This window comes from Pseudoliparis swirei, chromosome 19 (assembly GCF_029220125.1).
Source record: "Pseudoliparis swirei isolate HS2019 ecotype Mariana Trench chromosome 19, NWPU_hadal_v1, whole genome shotgun sequence".
Taxonomy (NCBI): Eukaryota; Metazoa; Chordata; class Actinopteri; order Perciformes; family Liparidae; genus Pseudoliparis; species Pseudoliparis swirei.
The window spans coordinates 25345272-25363958 of record NC_079406.1 but is presented as its reverse complement, the minus strand read 5'-3'; the positions used below and the strand labels follow the sequence as shown (position 1 = coordinate 25363958).

Sequence of the window (18687 nt, the reverse complement as noted above, 5' to 3'; positions counted from 1 at the left end):
GATGGTGTATAATATATCTGTGGGTCGCAGTCTAGTACCGTTAACCTCCGGTCCGTTAGTCACTCCGATGCTATATGGTCACACGTGGTCCCGAGCCACTCCGATGCTATATGGTCACATGTGGTCCCGATGCCGTTGTATAATGTTTCGATTGTAATAGTGGCGTGTTCCGCATTGGAGGCGCTACAGTCTATGGTCGTTAGCCTGCTACTGTATAATAGTCTAGTGGTCTTGTTCGTGAGGGTACCGCACGGCCGGGGATGTGTGTGACAGATAGTCCCATGGACTACAAGGAGACACGTGGTCACTATACTGTTGTATAATATTTCGATTGTAATTCATCTTTATATAAATATATATACAATCACTCTTTTAGTATAAAACATACACTGACGCTGTGTTTTTATTAATTAGCAGATCATGGATAATATAAATATTGGTAACACCGAAAATATGCCTCCATCAGCTGCTGTATGTTCCGGTAGTGAGTATTAAATAATTATAGTAATGATGATATGGGCTAATAGTGTTTTTGTCACGGACTATATGTATGATTTATCGTGTTTGTAGACAGGCTGAAACGTGGCGTCCTCCTCCAGGCGTAGAGACATGCGCACCAACGCCGTTTGACTCCCCACCGGTCAATGACGCTGCATCAGAACTAGATGCGGCCATAGCTGTTATTACCGGGGATGTCAGTGAGTATTTGGTTTAATTACATGATGGCTGCCTAATTATCCATACGTTAATATAGTGTGGTATGGTGCAAAAATAAAATAAAAAATAAAAAAGTGGTATTATCTTGTTTGATTTCTTCAGCTTTCAAGACACCTATGAGATCTGCCTGTGTTAAACTATTGACACATCCTGTTGTATACAGTCAGGACATCGGTGCACAGCTATCAGGTAATATATTGAACCTGTATTATATATATATATATATATATATATATATATAGAGCTGTAGATATATATGTGTAGATATGTGTTTTCTCAGAGGCTGTAAAGATCCCTTTGAGACATGTGGGTGGTAAAATATTGACACATCCTGTAGCATACCGTCAGGACATTGGTGCACAGCTATCAGGTAATATATATATTGCTCCTGTATTATTACCACCGTATATATATATATATATATATATGATGTAGATATGTGTTTTCTCAGAGGATTTTCAGTGCAGACCAGTCCTAGCATCAGCCATCCCCTCATCAGATGATGAACCCCTGAGCTGTGCTCAGTTGTATACACCCTCATCACCACAGCCAAAGAAGAAGAAGAAGCAGAAGAAGCTGATACATAACAGGTCTGTTACGGGTAGACATAATGACATGTCATATTTGTTTATAAACAGTATATAATATATATATGCTATTTCACCCGATTCCATTATCAAGGACCATTGATAATACATGCTCTTCTGAGACACAAACACAACGACAAGAACAATTGCTACACAGAGCGGTGTATTCAAACCGTCCCCAAGAAGGCCATTAAAAGGTGTGTTTTTTTTTTTTTAAATTATTTTTTCAAAAATGAAAAATGTAATAATATAATTTATTGCTGTTCCACAGAACCGTGAAAGCCTCACAGGAGCCAACACAGACGAAGCAGTTGATTCAAACCGTCCCCAAGAAGGCCATTAAAAGGTGTGTGTGTTTAATTAACTTGTTGACTTTTTTTTTTTTTTTTTTTTTCAAAATGAAATAACTTATTGTTATTGTTCCACAGATCTGTGAAAGCCTCCATTACCCAAGTCCACACAGGCAGCAGCAGCAGCAGCAGCAGCAGCAGCAGCAGCAGCAGCTGTAACGTCAACAATACACCCTACGACTACTGCGCCGATGACATTGAGATAAATTCAGGTTTTGACAGATGGTGATACAACCTATGGTTCATACATCAACAGATCTATGTTTAGAGGCCTGTGATATACCATCGTGTTAGAGCTTTTGGCCAGCTTCTGTCCAGAGCCACTGGTTGATGGGAGGATAATCAGCATACAGAATTGAGAGGTTTGCTTGGGGACATACAGGTGTGCATTAGTACGCTAGACACATCACACATTGACTTGGTAGCGTTACATGTCTGCGGATAATCTTTAGAGGCCATCAATGCACTCGGTGTTGGTCTGTCGGCCGACATACACAGGGAGTTTAGTGTGCTAAACACATCACTCAATACCTTAGGCTCCACCCTATCTGCCCGTTACAGGGCTGAGGATCACCATCGTGAGCACTACGCTTTTAGAGGCTATCAGTGCCCTTGGGGTTGGTCTGTCTGACTACTACCGTGTCGAGAATAAAACCATTATTGATGCGGTAAATACCTCGGTGTAACTCTCGTCAGAATTGCGCAACAGGTAGTCCTCAGAAGCAATGCCAACAACACAATCACTCGTGCTCTAATAACCACAATACACAATCATGTTTGAACAGATGTAGACTGCGGCAGTGTTATACCAGCCACCTCCACAGGGGGGAGCCACAGTTGTTGTTGTTTGGTTTGTTGCCTCCATTTAAAAAAATCTAATGTAGTTTTTTCTTTGTTTCAACTGTGTTGCTTGTTCACATAATGTCGCCACCACGTAAGGTCTATCGTTATAGCCCTCAGGACCTTACTGTTGATAGGTTAACAGATACACCTGATGATGATGATGAGCTGGCGTGCCCTATACACACACAAATAAATCCTTTGTCAGCTCTTGAGATTGAATGGAATGAATGGTTACTCCCATCCACCGACCATTGTGAATAGGAGTGTCCCTGGCGAGGAATGATTGACACGCTAATAAATCCTTTGACAGCTCTTGACGATGTCTTGAATGACTGGTTAGCTCCGACACCAATCCACCGACCATTGTGAATAGGAGTGTCCCTGACGAGGGAATGATTGACACTCTGATAAAGCCTTTGTCATCTCTTGAGAATGAATGGAATGAATGGTTAGAACCCAATACACCGACCATAGTGAATAGGGGTGTCCCTAATGCCTGTGTGATTGACGGGTCCTTGTGTGATGACGGTGCTGTATCCATAGATGAGCTGTTAAACATTGTCGAACCACCTCCTGATATGACACACGACACCCCACCTGATATGACACACGACTCCCCAGGGATTGATGAAGCTACAAACTCTATGTGCGTTCAAAGAGGGTCTACACAGAATGCCTCAAACGGCACACAGGAGGGTCATCATCAGCAACAACAACAACAGCGTCAGCAGGGGGGTGTGTTACAGGCAGTTTACCTATCCGTGATATACCATTGTTTAATGCTTTTGAGCTACGCCAACGTGTTGATTTTCGTGACATACGGCTTCAGGATATTGAAATGATTCCGCCATGATTCGTGATGCTGTGGGTGGGGCTATCGACCAAGCTGTGAATACAGCTCCTAGAGGTAGTGTTTTGAATGTCCCATATTACGGTCCGATGATGCATACAATGCGGATTTGTTTCTTGAGCTAATATCCAGGGTATTGCAAAGCAATGATGACTCGTTATCTGACGATTCGTTGGACCTGATTGTCACAGTAGCCCGTAACAGGAGTGGAGGTGTTAACGACTAAAATTGGGAGGGTGACCTATGACGAAATACTGTCTAAAAGGACGATTTCTCTACCATGCGGGTAACCTGGACAATCAACTGTGCTTTGCCATGTGTATAGCACGTTATAAATACCCCAGACCTCAGCTGTTGATAGACTGACGGATACATCAGGCAGCGGTTTTGATATAAACCATCCTATCACACTCACAGACGTTGGTAAATTTGAAAGACTTTTGGGTGTAAAGATCATAGTCTTTCACAACCGGTAGGCTGTAAACGTCTCGAATGTTTTCAGACCCAAGACACTCCACACCCTCAAACAGTATGGTTATATCTACACAATAATCATTACTACCTGATCGAAAACAAGAAGGGTTTTTGGGCGAGATACATTTGCGACTATTGTTATCAAACATACAGTACCATATTGTATCACAATTGCTCACAGCTATGCAATGTGTGTTTCAACATAGAGTGTCGGACCCAAAGCTGAAATGTGGTGATTGTAAACGCCTCTGTAATTCAAAATTCTGCTTGAACAGCACAAAAACCTGAAATGGTTCACAAGTATATCCCTGCAAGACCTTGAAACACTGTGACGACTGCGGGACGCTCTACAGACTGGCCAAAACCCCACACGTGTGCTGCACAAAAGTGTACACACTGTGGACTGGAAAGTGTCAAAGAGCACAACTGTTTTATTCAACCTGTTGAGAAGAAAGTAGCACAGACAAACTATATACTGTTCGATTTCGAGACCCGGTATCACGGAGGGAAACATGAAGCAAACTTTGTGTGTGCTATGGAGATGTCTGGGGACCGCTTTTGTTTCACAACTTTAAAGTGTGTTGGGGCATTTGTCCGGCGTTATCGAATGCCAAAGTACAGAGGCTACACATTCATAGCACACAATGCGTCGGGCTTTGACAACTACATACTCCTAGAGTATTTTGTCAAGTATCACACCTAGTGTAACTATGAGAGGGAGCCGTGTCATTTTGATGTTTGATCAGGCCTATCAACAACGGTGGATTGACTCCTTTAGTTTTCTGCCCATGCGTCTGTCGCGGACTCCTGAAGCCTTAGGCTTTGGACATTTTCCCCATCGGTTTAACACTCGCGAACATGAAAACTATGTCGGCAAATATCCTGAACCGTCTGACTATGGGTACAATGAAATGATCGACAGTGACAAGGCCACGTTCATGATATGGTACAACTCAGTTTGTGGAGGCACGTTTGACTTCCAAGTGGAGATCGCGTCAATGACGTTGAACTATTGAGAAGGGCATGCACCACCTATCGTAGTAGTTTCATGCAATGTACAGAGTTAGACCCTTCAGCTACACCACCGCCTCCGCCTGTATGGGTGTGTTCAAGACACTGTTTCTGCCCCGCGACACTGTAGCTTTATGATGGGGCATACACAACTCAGAACAAAACATTCTCCGACGCCTCCATTCAATGGCTCGAGTACCTGTCGCTGTCAAACAACTGTGACATCAAACACGCCCTCAATCATGGCGAGCAAGCATTTGACCCCTTCTACGTTGATGGTTATAATGCTGAGGAGCGGATGTGCTACGAGTTTGCAGGGTGTTTCTATCATGGATGTGTCAAATGTCACGTACAGGGACGTGAACCCTGTTACCAAGGTCACCTATGGTAGAATGTACAATGCCTTTAAGGACAAAGTGCAGAGCCTGCAAAGACACCATGGTGTACGTGTCACGGTGATTTGGGAGTGGGCATCCTTAAAACGTCACAATGCCTCCGTGAAGGCATTCATAAAAAGCCTGGAGGCCGAACAAATGCCATGAAACTGTACCACAAGGTCAGTGCTGAAAATGACGAGAAAATCAGATACTACGACTTTACAAGTCTGTATCCCATGGTACAGAGTACCAAGCCTTATCCTGTAGGACACCCTATGATTATCTTCAAGAACTTTGATTCTATAGATAACTATTTTGGGTTTGTAAAATGTGTGGTACTCCCCCCAAGAGGCTTGTTCCACCCTGTCCTCCCCCACAGATGTCATGGAAAACTCATGTTCCCCTTGTGCAGGACATGTGCCGAGGATTTGAACCAGTCTACAGCATGTACACACAGTGATGTAGAGAGACAACTCTGGGTATCATTGAGCTCCAGAAGGCCCTTGAAAAAGGATACCTGATAGTACACATTGATGAAGTGTGGCACTTCCCCACCAAGACAGACACCCTGTTTAGGGGATATGTAAACACGTTTCTCAAGTGCAAGCAGGAGGCATCGGGGTATCCTGGTCACGTCAAGACCGATGTTGAAAAAGCAAAATACGTGGCGGACTATTTTGAGAAAGAGGGCATTCAGCTCGATCCAGCCAAAATATGTGTCAATAAAGCCATGAGGAGTTGTAACAAGCTTCTTCTCAACTCTTTATGGGGACGTTTCAGCATGAGAAACAACATGCCGTCCTGTGAACTGATCACCGATCCGACACGATTCACCCAACTGATGTTCAGCGACCAGTTTGACGTCCGTCAGTTCTGTTTCATATCGGACGATGTGGCGTTGGTGCAGTGGCGACATGCCGACAGTCGGGGTTCTCGCATTAAAGATGTAAATGTCTTTATAGGTGCTATGACAACAGCCCATGCTAGACTGATGCTGTACGATGTGTTAGACACCCTACAGGAGAGAGTGTTGTACTGTGACACAGACAGCATTGTGTTCACATCGGGGGCTGGCGACCTTGTACCACCGCTGGGGCCCTATCTCGGTGATCTAACCGATGAACTCAACAGTGGTGACGTGTGTGAGGAGGATTACATCACAGAGTTTGTCTCGGGGGGTCCCAAGTGTTATGCATACACAACGAAACAGGGCAAGACCACTGTGAAATGCAAAGGCGTGTCTTTGGTTGTCACACCGGCTTCTTTAATAGGTATGGTACACGCTTTTGTAGCCAATCAGCAAGCTCCAGCTCCACCCTAATGACTGCCACTGACACCATCAAGCGGGATAAGAGGCACTTTCATCTGCGAAATGAGACAGTTTTCAAGAAAGTGCGAGTTGTATACAACAAGCGGAGAGTAATGCCGGATTACACCACGCTCCCCTATGGCTACTGATATAACCCTGGGTTTTGACGCCAACATCCCTTCAGTCTGGTAGTCAGCGGTCCTTCAAACTGTGGAAAGACATTTTTTGTCAAGGATATTATTGCCAACGCAGATAGGGTTATTTCGCAGCGTTTTGACAATGTGGTATACATATATTCGTGTTGGCAACCTCTCTACGACCAGTTACTGAAGATACGCAAGATCACTTTTGTAAACGGATTACCCGAATCTCTGTGTGATGATGACTTGTTACCCGTAACCCAAAACAATCTACTAATCATAGACGATGTAATGAATGATGCCTGTAACAGCCTAGAAGTTCAAAATGTTTTTACTAAATATGTACATCACAGAAACCTAAGCTGTATATATTTAGTGCAAAATGTATTCATTCAGGAAAGGCTAGTCGTACTATTAGTTTAAACACAAACTACCTCATTTTGTTTAAGAATCCTAGGGATAAATGTCAGATTATGTTACTGGCACGACAAATGTTTCCTGGTAACACGCAACATTTTTAGAGTCATTTAATGATGCGACACATCTACCCTTTGGTTATTTACTCATAGACTATAAAGCCATGACACCGAACACTTAAGACTCAGAACATCTGTGTTGTCAGACCACCCGTGGTGTACATGGCTAAGAAGCACAAGAGATAATGTCTCTGCGTATGCAAAGGAATATTGCTCTGTTAGAGTTGATATATAAATCGTCTCCTAAGGTGCGGAGAGTCATTGTGTGTAATGCGGAGCTGATTTTGTCAAGTCTCTGTGTGAGATTGCACTAAATGTTTTAATATCCCTTGACTGACAAGCAGTACAAACTCTTAAAGAAGAAGAAGAAGCTTATTAGACTGGTGGCATCAAAGAAGGGTTCACTCACTAGTAAGAAGAAGAAACTCAATCAGACAGGTGGTTTTTTATTCTCTCTGTTGGCTATTCCTTTTATAATTAATCTTATCAGAGGTGGTCAGTGAGTGCAAAGTAGATGGATCATACGCAGAAAATGTTTCTGGTGCCGCAGCAACAATTGGCACACTATGCCTGACCAGCGACAAGGATCTATAAGACAGTCTGTGGAAAACGACCTTGATAGAACCATGAGCGATGTGTTAGAAAACCGGACACGGACGATATGAAAAAGCTAAAAATATGCGGGTATTTTACAAAGATACTTGAATTTTGTGAGACAAGGTGAGCGAGAAGAGCGTCTTGACTCTGTCGCTGCCGCCTGGAGAGAATCATGCTGGTGCTAACCCCACAACATCAAAAGAGGAATCGGGTACTTACGACATGGTGCCTAAAGGATCTTGTTCTGGGAGTGTTATAAAACATTTGCCTAAAAAGCAAAAACATGCTGAATGTATTCTGGATACGTTAAACAGCTCAAACGATGTGTCGTGGAACGAGAGGGGGGAGCTTATCATTAATAAACAAATTATTCATGGATCACACCTGCATGATTTGGTGAGAGGTGTCACAGCTACCCATAACGTCTTAGACAGCTCTAGACCAAAGGGATGGGCTGTTTTTTTAAAAACACTAGAAGATTTAAATGTACCATTGTCGGCTATACCCAATCCTGTGGTCCGCCAGATTGTAGCCAAAAATAAGATGAATGACCCAAATAACTTTAGTACAGATGAGGACACAGCACATACATCCCATAAACGTAGTGTTGATGAATATGACACCTTTTAAGACCCCAAGACCTCAAAGGGTAGATCACGCCGACCTGTTAAGCCTTGGGTGACTTTTAAGCTTTTACCAGTGTATAACAACTTGTACCTGTCTTTTATAATATATATATATGCATGTATGTATGTGTGTGTATATCCATGAGTGTATGTATTGCTCTATTTTATTTTGACCGATCTACCTCGTTGTTTTATTACATGTATTAATTGTTTTGTTTTAACTACTCTACCTCATTGTTTTATCATTACCCGTATTAATTGTACATATCATATACTCTGAATAAAAGGCTAAGCAATAACTGGGTGTCACATGTTTTATTTATAAAGTATCTGATAATACATTACATATACTCTGAATAAAAGGCTAAGCAATAACAGGGTGTCACATGTTTTATTTATAATGTATCTGATAATACATTACATGATGTTTACGAACACTGCACACAGGGAAAATAAACAACAATCTGTAGAGTGTCTTTTGTTAGTAACACCATCATTAATAAACAAATTGTTACCGTAAAGGGCCAACACTTTAGAATAAGACCAGCCTTTTGTATATGACACAGAAAACACACAATGCTGCCCACAAGTAGTGGCTAGATGGTTCTGCACCTGTTTTCTCGAATAAGATATGTGCTCACATGTTTCATTGAGGAACTCTTTTATTTCTCTGGGGAACCCCACATAGTCGGGGCATGCCCAAAGCTATCGAAAAAGTAACCGTGTTTGTGTTTTGTGATATAAATTGCCAACCAATGCTCTCCAGGTTTGTCAGGTGTTTACAATCATCATTGCAGGGTACGTGTATAATTCTGCCTGAGGTAATTGATCACAGGCCAGGACCCCACAAAACGTGTTCCATTAATCATGCATTTTCTGACTATACTAGTCAACTCTATGGTATTCATCGTATTTCAACAGGTACCCTCAATATGCATCCATCAATACCTGGCGCTGGTTTGATATCTCAAGTACAGAGTCAAACACTGAATAACATATCAACGTCACTGTTCTAGGCAGAGGTACACGGAATCGAGCCTCCAGACGAACGTTGCCTGTTCTAATCAGAGACACATTCCCGAACATCCTTCATCAGGCTCCAGATTAATGCAGAACATTGAGTAACCATTCCCAAAATCACGCCAGCGGTCTGTCCTTTAAATGCCTCCTGTAGTTTGAATCATGTGGTAATATTCTCTAGTGTAGAGACCGTATTGGAATGAGGGCTGGAATGGTCTTGATGGGTGTGACTGTCCGTCTGCAGAGATGCTCAAATACTCTAAATCATAGTGTTCAAAATTAAAAGGGTTTCTTGCGTAGCTACCTGTGTATCCTTCATTGTCCACAAAGCATAATACCATGAATTTAGGAGTTGACCCATGTATAAATTCTCCTGATTGCATACTCTTGTCCCCGCTGGTATGGAAAAAGTTTTGCGACTCTGTCAAGAGCATATTTAGCATTTGTTATGAGCCAATCTGACAGGAGGTGCCACAGTAACCTTTTCACAAAAATACTGGCTGATACAATCTTAACTCTGTACAGCGTATCCGCTGCTGTCATTAGGGCAAATGCATCTTTTGATCGTATGAATTTCAGAGAAATATCCAACAACTTCTCTTGAAAAACAGATCAGAATGTATCGGTGCTATTAGCTCAACCGTCCGGCTAGCCCGTGTAGCTTCCACGCTCCAATAACCCTGTGTTAGCACCCTGTATGGTGGTCACATTCATATGTGAGCCTGTGTCCTTGCAAAATAATCCGGTGCTGAATTGTGTATCCAGAGTGTCTTTGCTGTAGTTGAGCAGACATTCTATTATTCCTCTGTAGGGGTAAGTATTTGATGATTGTGATATGAGTCTATCACCCAGCATGATGTCTACTTGGGAAAATAAGGTGCATCCTGGGTAGTTTATGAATCCTACATCTGCGGCAGCGGATTCGTAATCTTCACCCTCAAAGACAGATATGAATCATTCAAATCAAGATAATCTTCGCCGACGAGATGTAGAACTCATAGGGTCCGGTCTCCGTTATTGCAGACACTGGAGGAATTTCTAAAAATGTAGATTTCTCGAGGGATGTTTGAGTGTAAGGAACCGTAAACAGATCCAGCTCTGTCTTGACACATTCTGCAGATTGTTTATGTATAAGAGACATAGCTTCTTAGTTTCTTAATTTAGGTCTTGTTGTTTTTTCTTTTCTTTTTTTCTTTTTCTTTTTTAAAGATGTCTTTAGCAGTGAAGTGAGCACGTTTTCCCTGTGATCTGCTTCGTTTGGCTGCTGTTTTCTTTTGACAGGTTTCTTGGTTCTACCGCCTGTTTTACGTCTTTTATTTGTGAACGCCCCTATTCACTGGTGGTCGTTTCAGTGGCATATGCACTAACATGCCATGCCCTCCTGCTTATCCATGTTATGTTTAGTAATTTTCGAGACAACATCACCCATGATATTAGAAGCCGCTGTCCGTAGGTGTGGTTTAGCAATGTTAAATCCTCTTTTTAAAAGAGGTATGGCCATTCTGAAAAGACTTCGAAACATACCTCCCAATCCGTTTCCATACTGGGTACTAGCACCTATAAAACCCTGTAGGTCGCCACCAGCCTGATTCATGTAGTATGTCATATAACGGCCATCGTCTCGAACGTAGGGGTTCGACCCATCATTCAATAGTTTTAGAAATACTGTTTTATGGGTCTAAAATGTAGCTTTACAATCACTTTACCGTATAAAAAAGGTATATATCTGTTCTGGTCGTCTTTTAAAGCTAACTCAATGTCATCAAACACCGTTTTGGAGAGCTAGTGTGGCTTGTCAAAAGTTAGAGTGGGTATACGTCGCACCTCGTCAGACACATTTATACATCTCAGGAGTGGTACATGGCTATCGCCAACCAGTTGATAGTCTACAATATCGCTATATACATATATGTTATAACAGCCCCCATGAATATCGGCAGCATGAGAGGGTCCATAGCTGTGGGAAAAACGCCTAGAATCTCAGCCAAACGGCCATTTATGACAATGTCCCTATTTGCCAGGCCGCTGATGTAGACCCTATTTTTAAAGCTATCATAGTACATGTATTCCTTGTAAGGCTTTTTGGTTAAAGCACGGATTCGGACGTTAAACTCGTAAACCAGCTCCTCTATAGACCCATAATAGCCATAGAAGCCCGGTCCCCCGTTGTTATATCGTAGGATATTTGAATACTGGCGTCGCTATCGTTGAAGCTGTTCCACATTTTGGGATATTGAATCTCAATCAGTCCGACCTCGTATGGCTCTCTCAAGACTATAGTTTTTGCTAATTTGGTTCTGTAATTCCATATCTTATTATTCGGATATACCAGGAGGGAAGCGTTACTAGGAAGTGTAACATAGAAACCATTCTTATCCATAGCTATACTGTACCGATGTTGTCTGATGAATGGTGCTCAAGTGTGTGACCTTTTGAACGATGGGCCCTACCCTTTTCTATACAGGCACCATGTCTTTTTCAGGGATCCATGTGTTAAACTTCCACCTAGCCATTTTACAAACACCATATTTTTACCATGATGTTTTTTCTGGTCAATACGCTTTCTATTTTAAACGTCTTGTTTTACCTATAATGACCTTGTGTAGTTCTCCTCGTAAAGGTTCCCTCACAGGATCGTTGGCACTATCGCTTAGTTTATAAACAGGCGGATCCTGGATAGACACTCTGATATGATGAAATGCTCATCTGTGAACGTCTGCTTATAACCTTTCCTAAACACCCCACGGAGTTTTGAGATTCTTACGTTGTCTCCCTTGCTAAATTTAAAACCAGGGTTTCTGAGGCTTCAACTTATACAGATGCATGAATACTATTTTTTCATTGTTTTTATCTACAGTGCTTGGTGTCATATTTATAGACCTATGATGAGAGTTATTATAGGCATTAACAAGATCCTGAACCACCTCTACATATCTGCGTGAGTTAACAGACGTTAAATACCTCCACATGCGTGTCTTGAAGGTTCTGTTAAAACGCTCTATGATGCTAGCCTTTGTCTCGTTTGATGTTGAAAATGCTTGATTTTATACTGATCCATTAACTGTTGAAATTTTTGTTATAAAATTATGTCCCTCATCTGTCTGCAACTTCACAGGTCGTTCAAAACGTCTTTAAATGCATTTGTCACAGAAGCAGCTGATTTGTTAGATAGACATCTCACCCAGGCATATTTAGAAAAGACATCTATACACATCAATAGGTATCGTACATTATCGTTTTCCTCTGAATATTCGATCATATCTACAAGATCGGCCTGAAACTGTTGGTCTATACTAACCAGTACTCTATTCCTAGGGAAGTTTATAGCTGCTTTGGCATGGAGGGTATAAACATCTTGTTCTAATAAAAAATTGTTGACCTTGGATAATTGTGGCATAATACCTGTTTGCTCTCTGACGGCATTAGTTTTGCTACACTACCTAAGCCCCGGATGAGCTGGATCGTAATAAATCGTCTGTAGTGTCCTATCCATGATAAAGGTTTGTTAGAAATGATCACGGCAGTAACTGTAACAAGCTGTTTTATTGCATCCACACATAAACAACACATGTTTGATACCATAAGAAGAAACAATAGCATACTCAACGGTTATAGGGTGGCGATGTACAGACTTTAGCCACCTATCACATAGTTTCTCAAGCCTGAGGGCCCAATTGTACCCTGGGGCTCATACTCAGATGGCATGGGGTCATCGTAGCTTACAAGCGCTAAGGGCACATTATCAACGGTAAGCAGATTATGGCATATCATGGCTGCAGCTCCATTGATCCTATCAGCTGTTGTTTCAATACCATAGAGTGACACATACATTTGCACTGTTGGTATGAAATCGTCGGTCCACAAGGTATACATCAACTCCTCATAGTGCTCAGTGTAGAAGTCTTCTGGTATAGGCCACAGGCATGGATGGTGGATCTGACTGGGATGAGCAGTATAACATCCGTAACATTTTTCTCCTTGTAGTACTGGACGGCAGCAGACAGCAGGCGTAGAACTCCCGTTTAACACATTCTGTGAAACACGGGTGTTCTTTTTAAGTCGGGAGGTCCGATGATGTCAAGCCCTCGGGTGTTACGGTCTCCCACGTGTCCTGATGATGCTGTATGGTCATAGCATGCCCGGCCATAAAATATGCAACCGGGTCAACAGTGCATGTGACCTCGGTGTCCGTATTGTCAGTATGAGGGGGGTTCTTCACTTGATCGGCCCATGAGTGGTTGGCATCTGTGTTTTCAGCGCCTGAAAATAAAATAAAAACATTTGTGTCAATTATGCATCAAATTTTAAACACATTAACATATAAAACATACACATGTTGAAACATACCTTGATTTCCCCGTTTAGATGACATGGGCTTGTCGACTTTATCAGTTCATGATAGCAGACACAATTTGCATACCAATTGGCGCATCATCGTAGACAAGACGTTTAAGAGCCCCGTAAGTCTCATAGACTCTGTCTGCCCTGATAGCGTTGTCAACCTGGCTGAACAGACCCTGCATGGCCTGCCAATCACACCATTGAACAAAGAATGTGGTCTGAAACCACTTATCATACTCGCTACTATTGAACTGGTGGGTTGTCTGACCATAACCCGTCATCCCTCTACACACCAACGTGTATTCACGGTTCAGACAACTGCTAACCAATAGAAACCCTAGCGGTGATCGGGAGGGTCCTGTATCTATATGGTATATTTGAGCCCTGTTTCACTATACCAGTGGGCTGTGGTCATACTATCAGACGGATTATCCGGCTCAAATGACCCACCGATTACTGAACGACACTGTCTCCAGTCACTAACAGACAATAACATGCCCTTAGCGTAGTCCTGGGATCTATATGTGTACTCATTAGCCCTACAGTACCGTTAGCATAGGTAACCTTGTAAACATACCCATAGACCCCTAGGTGCTCAGCAACCATCATTGTATGACTGTATCCACATCTGTATACACGGCTGCAGCGACACCTGCTGGCTTATCTATATTATTAGGATTACAGGATATAGAACCAGCAGGGTTGTCTTTATCGTTGTTGATGGTATCGTTGTTGATGGTGTTGTCGTTGTCGATGTCAGACATAATGACTGTATGTAGATAGCTCAAAATAAAAACAAACAATAAAATCAAAATCAAAAAAAGAGATAGATCAAAAATTAAAATAAAAAAGACGAAAAATAATCCTGGCAGATATCCAACACCCTCCCACAAACAGTAGCAGCAGCAGCAGCAGGAGAGTTAGCAGTTAGCAATAGCTGTAACAATAGTAATAGGAGCCAACTACTAAGTACACACAAGTGACCAGGCTGTTGGAGACTGCCCTCTTACCCCAAACCCCTCTCTATATATATGCATACCGGTATAAGTCCCTCCTCCTCCTCCCTCCTCCTCCCCCTTATTCATAAGTAGTATGCAACCAATAACATCGTTCCCTACTCCTCTAGGACACACCTTTTTTTTTTTTTTCCCCACCAAACACGCCCCCATACCATAGCTTCCCGCCCCCCTACCGCTCGTGCCTGTATGCTGTCAGAGTTACATTAGTGCATGTGTGACACACCCCCTTAGTCATTTCAACACGTTGCTAAACACTATGTATTATTAAAGACACAGCGTAGGGTTTTATAAATGTTTAAATGGTACAAACAATAGCTCCTATCTATAGGGAATTATTTTCTTTTGTAGATTTTTAATTTGTCATCATATTTTATATTTTAAATAATATATTTAAATTTTTATTTAAATTTTTTTATTTTTTTCCATAAAAATATGCATAATAAGGGGACATATATATGCGTGCGTGAGAGTGCATGTGAGGTTGCATGTCCCCTATATACTACTCATATCACCTTTATTTACATAGATGCTGATTAAATAGAATGTTACAATAAAATTATCGCATAATGGATGTTTTGATTTGTATGTACAGAACTCAGAGTGTGTAAAAAAAGAAAGAAAAGAAGAAGAAGAAGTGTGCAGTCGATATTTGATGAGTGACGCGCCCGGGCCGGCATGGTGCTCAGAGAAGAAGAAGAAGAAGAAGAAGAGGAAGAAGAAGAAGAAGAAATATTAATGTTACACGTTCAGGAAGGGATGGAGTGACACATCGACTCCGGTAAAAAAAACAATGTGTGATTTAAATATTTGGCAGATCCAATTCCTTTAACAGAAGAATGCGAATAAATGATATAAGCAACAATAATTGCACAACTTTCCCTCCCTCGTAAAAACGGACATGTTTCTTTTTTCCAGTCTTTACTGAACCGTGAACAGTTGAAAAGAAAACCGGATATTCCTCAAATACGGCGGAGAAACACAAACGACAAGTCCGATGCATCAATTAAAAAATAGAGGAAGAAGAAGAAAAAATAGGAGGAAAGGAGGAGGAATTAAAAAAAATTTAAAAATGTTTTTCAATGTATATATTCTCCTTTTTCCCCTTTTTTCTTGTGTTTTAACATCCGTGCAAAAAAAGTTCGGGAAGAAAAAATCTTTTTTGTTGTTTTGTTGTTGCTTATGAAAACCACAGCCCCCACCCCCCCCCCCTCCCCTCTCTCTCTCTCAATCGTCCACCTCGATTTCCTCCTCGTCCTCCGAGAACTCGTCCGTGGTTTGGTCTCTGGAGGAGGAGGGCGACTGCGGGAAGGCCCCCCGGTGTCCTTGGGAGGTCGGGGAGACGCTGGGCGACCGGGCCTCGGGTCCCTGGTCGCTCCCCTCGGGGGGGAGGGCCCCCCCGGCCCCCTCCTCCTCCTCCTCGATGCTCTCCATGCTCACGAGCTTCTGGAGCGTCTGCGGGTTGATCTTCTTCAGCGACTCCACGTCCGCCTTCATCTCCTCCAGGTCCCGCTTGAGTTTGGCCCGCCGGTTCTGGAACCAGGTGATGACCTGCGCGTTGGAGAGACCCAGCTGCTGCGCGATCTGGTCCCGGTCCGCCGGCGAGAGGTACTTCTGGTACAGGAAGCGCTTCTCCAGCTCGTAGATCTGGTGGTTGGTGAAGGCCGTGCGCGACTTCCTCCTCTTCTTCGACGTCTGCCTCTGGCCGAACGCGTTGACGTGCTCGCGACCTTGGAAAAAGGTGGAAGAAGGGGATAACCGTGTGAGGGGTCTCTCAATCACCCCCCCCCCCCCCAATACACACACGCGCACCCCAAAAACAACAACAACTGAAGCAACAGAGGCTTCACCGGCCTGTCCTCGCTTTACTCTTTTTCTCTTTTTTCTTTAAAACTCACTTAGCTAAATAATTTTTTTTAAAAATGCTGTCAACATTGTCACAAATGTTTAAAAAATATATTAAAAAATATAAATATGTGAAATAATTCGTAAAAAAATGGCAAAATGTGCACCATATTTTGGGCCAAATAAGAATTATACCCACTATTATAATTCTGAGGTTATTTTTGTATTGCATTACGTCATGTATGTCCATTTTCATCCAACATGGCTGTACATGGCCACCATGCCTGATTGTTTTGGACCGTGTGGATCATATCAGATCATATGCGTGCACGGTGAACGACGTGCACGTGCTATTTGTCCATTTACGCATTCCTGTACAGCTGTCTGCGCGTCTCCAAAAGTCTAAAGTCAAAGCGTATCTTAAATTTAAAAAAACACACACACACGCCGCCTGTGTGTCTTACCTTCTGCCGCCTGGATCACGCTGACTTCCAGCCCCTTGAACGTTTTGCTGGCGAGCTCCTCCAGCGCGCACAGCGGCGACGACGGAGTGGTGATCCCGTTCCGCGCGGCGTTGGAGCCCGAGACTTTCTCCAGAACCCGGGGCGGACAAATACTGGCCACCGACGACTTCTTCACGGAGGGCTTGTTAAGGATATCCTCGATGCTGAACGGCGTCAGCGGCTTGTTGGAGTTGGCCGGCGGCGGCAGCTGGTCCAGGGGAGCCCGTCTCCTCTCCTCGCCGCCGGACTGCAACACAGAACCTGCCTTCATGTCTTTACTGGAGGTCATCGCAGTCCCGAAGAAAAAGGGGATTATTTCATTCAAATGGCAGTTTTTCTTTTTTAAAAGACAGTTTCCTTTTCGCGTTCCCCCTCCTCCTCCTCCTCCTCTATATGTTGCAACTTTCCTCCAAAATAACCATGCTCCGGGCGCAGTTTGGAGAAGAAGATCATTAAAAAAAGGGCAGCCGGACTGTATTCCCCCTCAGAGAGTCGCCGTTCCTCTGCCGAGCTCCATGTAGATCTTTAGGAAGTAACAGACTGGAGGGGAGGTGAATCCTTGCAAAGGGGGTAACGCACACACACACTCATAAAAAAAGAAAAGAAGAAGAAGATGTCCCACGCATGCAAGAAAAAGAAAGCGACTGCTAACGAGTTATTGTTGATTGGGCGAAGTTCAATTAGAGTAACACTAGACTACTCGCTGACCCGCTGCTGCGTCTTAAAGGGCCGGGCCATAATAACTAATTGGACGTGGGGGAGAGGAGGAGTCTGTTGCTCGGCCTGAATGTTTACGCATCTGTTTCCCTCTGCTGGTGTGTTCTGCTCGAGAGGGAGAGCCCGTGGCCATTCATACGACCGCCAGCAGCATCTTTGCATTGTGGAAAAGTTTGGAGGGGAAAAAAACAGCGAGCCAAACAACGGCGTCTTCATTTAGTCGTTTTCGTGCGTAATTACGCAGAGAGCGTTTACGCGTAAAGGGCGCATTTTGGGGTGATTCTAAAAAGAAAAAAAGCCACATCCACGGAGCAGACTGTGAAGTCTATTAAACAGATTTTTCTTGAAACAGAAGCTGTTCAGGTTTAACCCATTGTTCAACAGGAGAGGTGATGGCTTTTTCTCTTCTTCTTCTTCTTCTTCTTCTTCTTCTTCTTCTTCTTCTTCTTCTTCTTCTTCTTCTTCTTCTTCTTCTTCTTCTTCTTCTTCTTCTTCTTCTTCATGACAGAAGATATAGGTGATACGTGCTTCTAATCTGAAACCCCAAAATGTATGTATGTTTAAAATATCTCTCATATTTATTTCCTGTATCTGTCTAATACTCACCAATATTATAAAAGGTGATTCATATTCATATAAAACCAAAAAATATAACATTTCAGGGTCTAGTTTGTTCATTCCTTTATTTTAAATGTATTTCACGCTGTTTATTTATGTTATATTATTTATCCTTGTGTATGTCTCCCGCGCCATTGAGACCCCGCAAGGTACCATCCACATGGGTTCTGGTAATAAAGGGGACGCCGAGTCTGGGGACAGAAAATGTGATTTTGTAAAAAAATTCTAAACGGATGAAGCTTTTTAGGATGGAGAAAGAGAGAGAGAGAG

At 42.8% G+C, this 18687-nt stretch overlaps 1 protein-coding gene and 1 long non-coding RNA gene across 4 annotated transcripts; one reads left to right on the top strand and one right to left on the bottom strand.

Annotated features, from left to right (window-relative positions):
* The first annotated feature begins 715 nt into the window (after positions 1-715).
* LOC130210194 (uncharacterized) lies at positions 716-1301 on the top strand. 3 transcript variants are annotated; one of them, XR_008834764.1, is made up of 3 exons: positions 716-906; positions 1055-1087; positions 1153-1301. It is a non-coding gene; the product is annotated as an uncharacterized LOC130210194 (long non-coding RNA). The 3 variants fall into 3 exon arrangements; XR_008834763.1 differs by having other exon boundaries at positions 998-1087; positions 1169-1301; XR_008834765.1 differs by having other exon boundaries at positions 998-1087.
* Positions 1302-15246: 13945 nt separating this feature from the next.
* On the bottom strand, positions 15247-17684 carry lbx2 (ladybird homeobox 2). Its single transcript, XM_056440211.1, has 2 exons — positions 17044-17684; positions 15247-16464 (listed from the first exon to the last, which is right to left on the bottom strand). Exons 1-2 carry the CDS (start codon positions 17369-17371, stop codon positions 15962-15964), a joined length of 831 nt encoding a protein of 276 aa, XP_056296186.1. The 5' UTR covers positions 17372-17684; the 3' UTR covers positions 15247-15961.
* Between the last annotated feature and the right edge of the window lie 1003 nt (positions 17685-18687).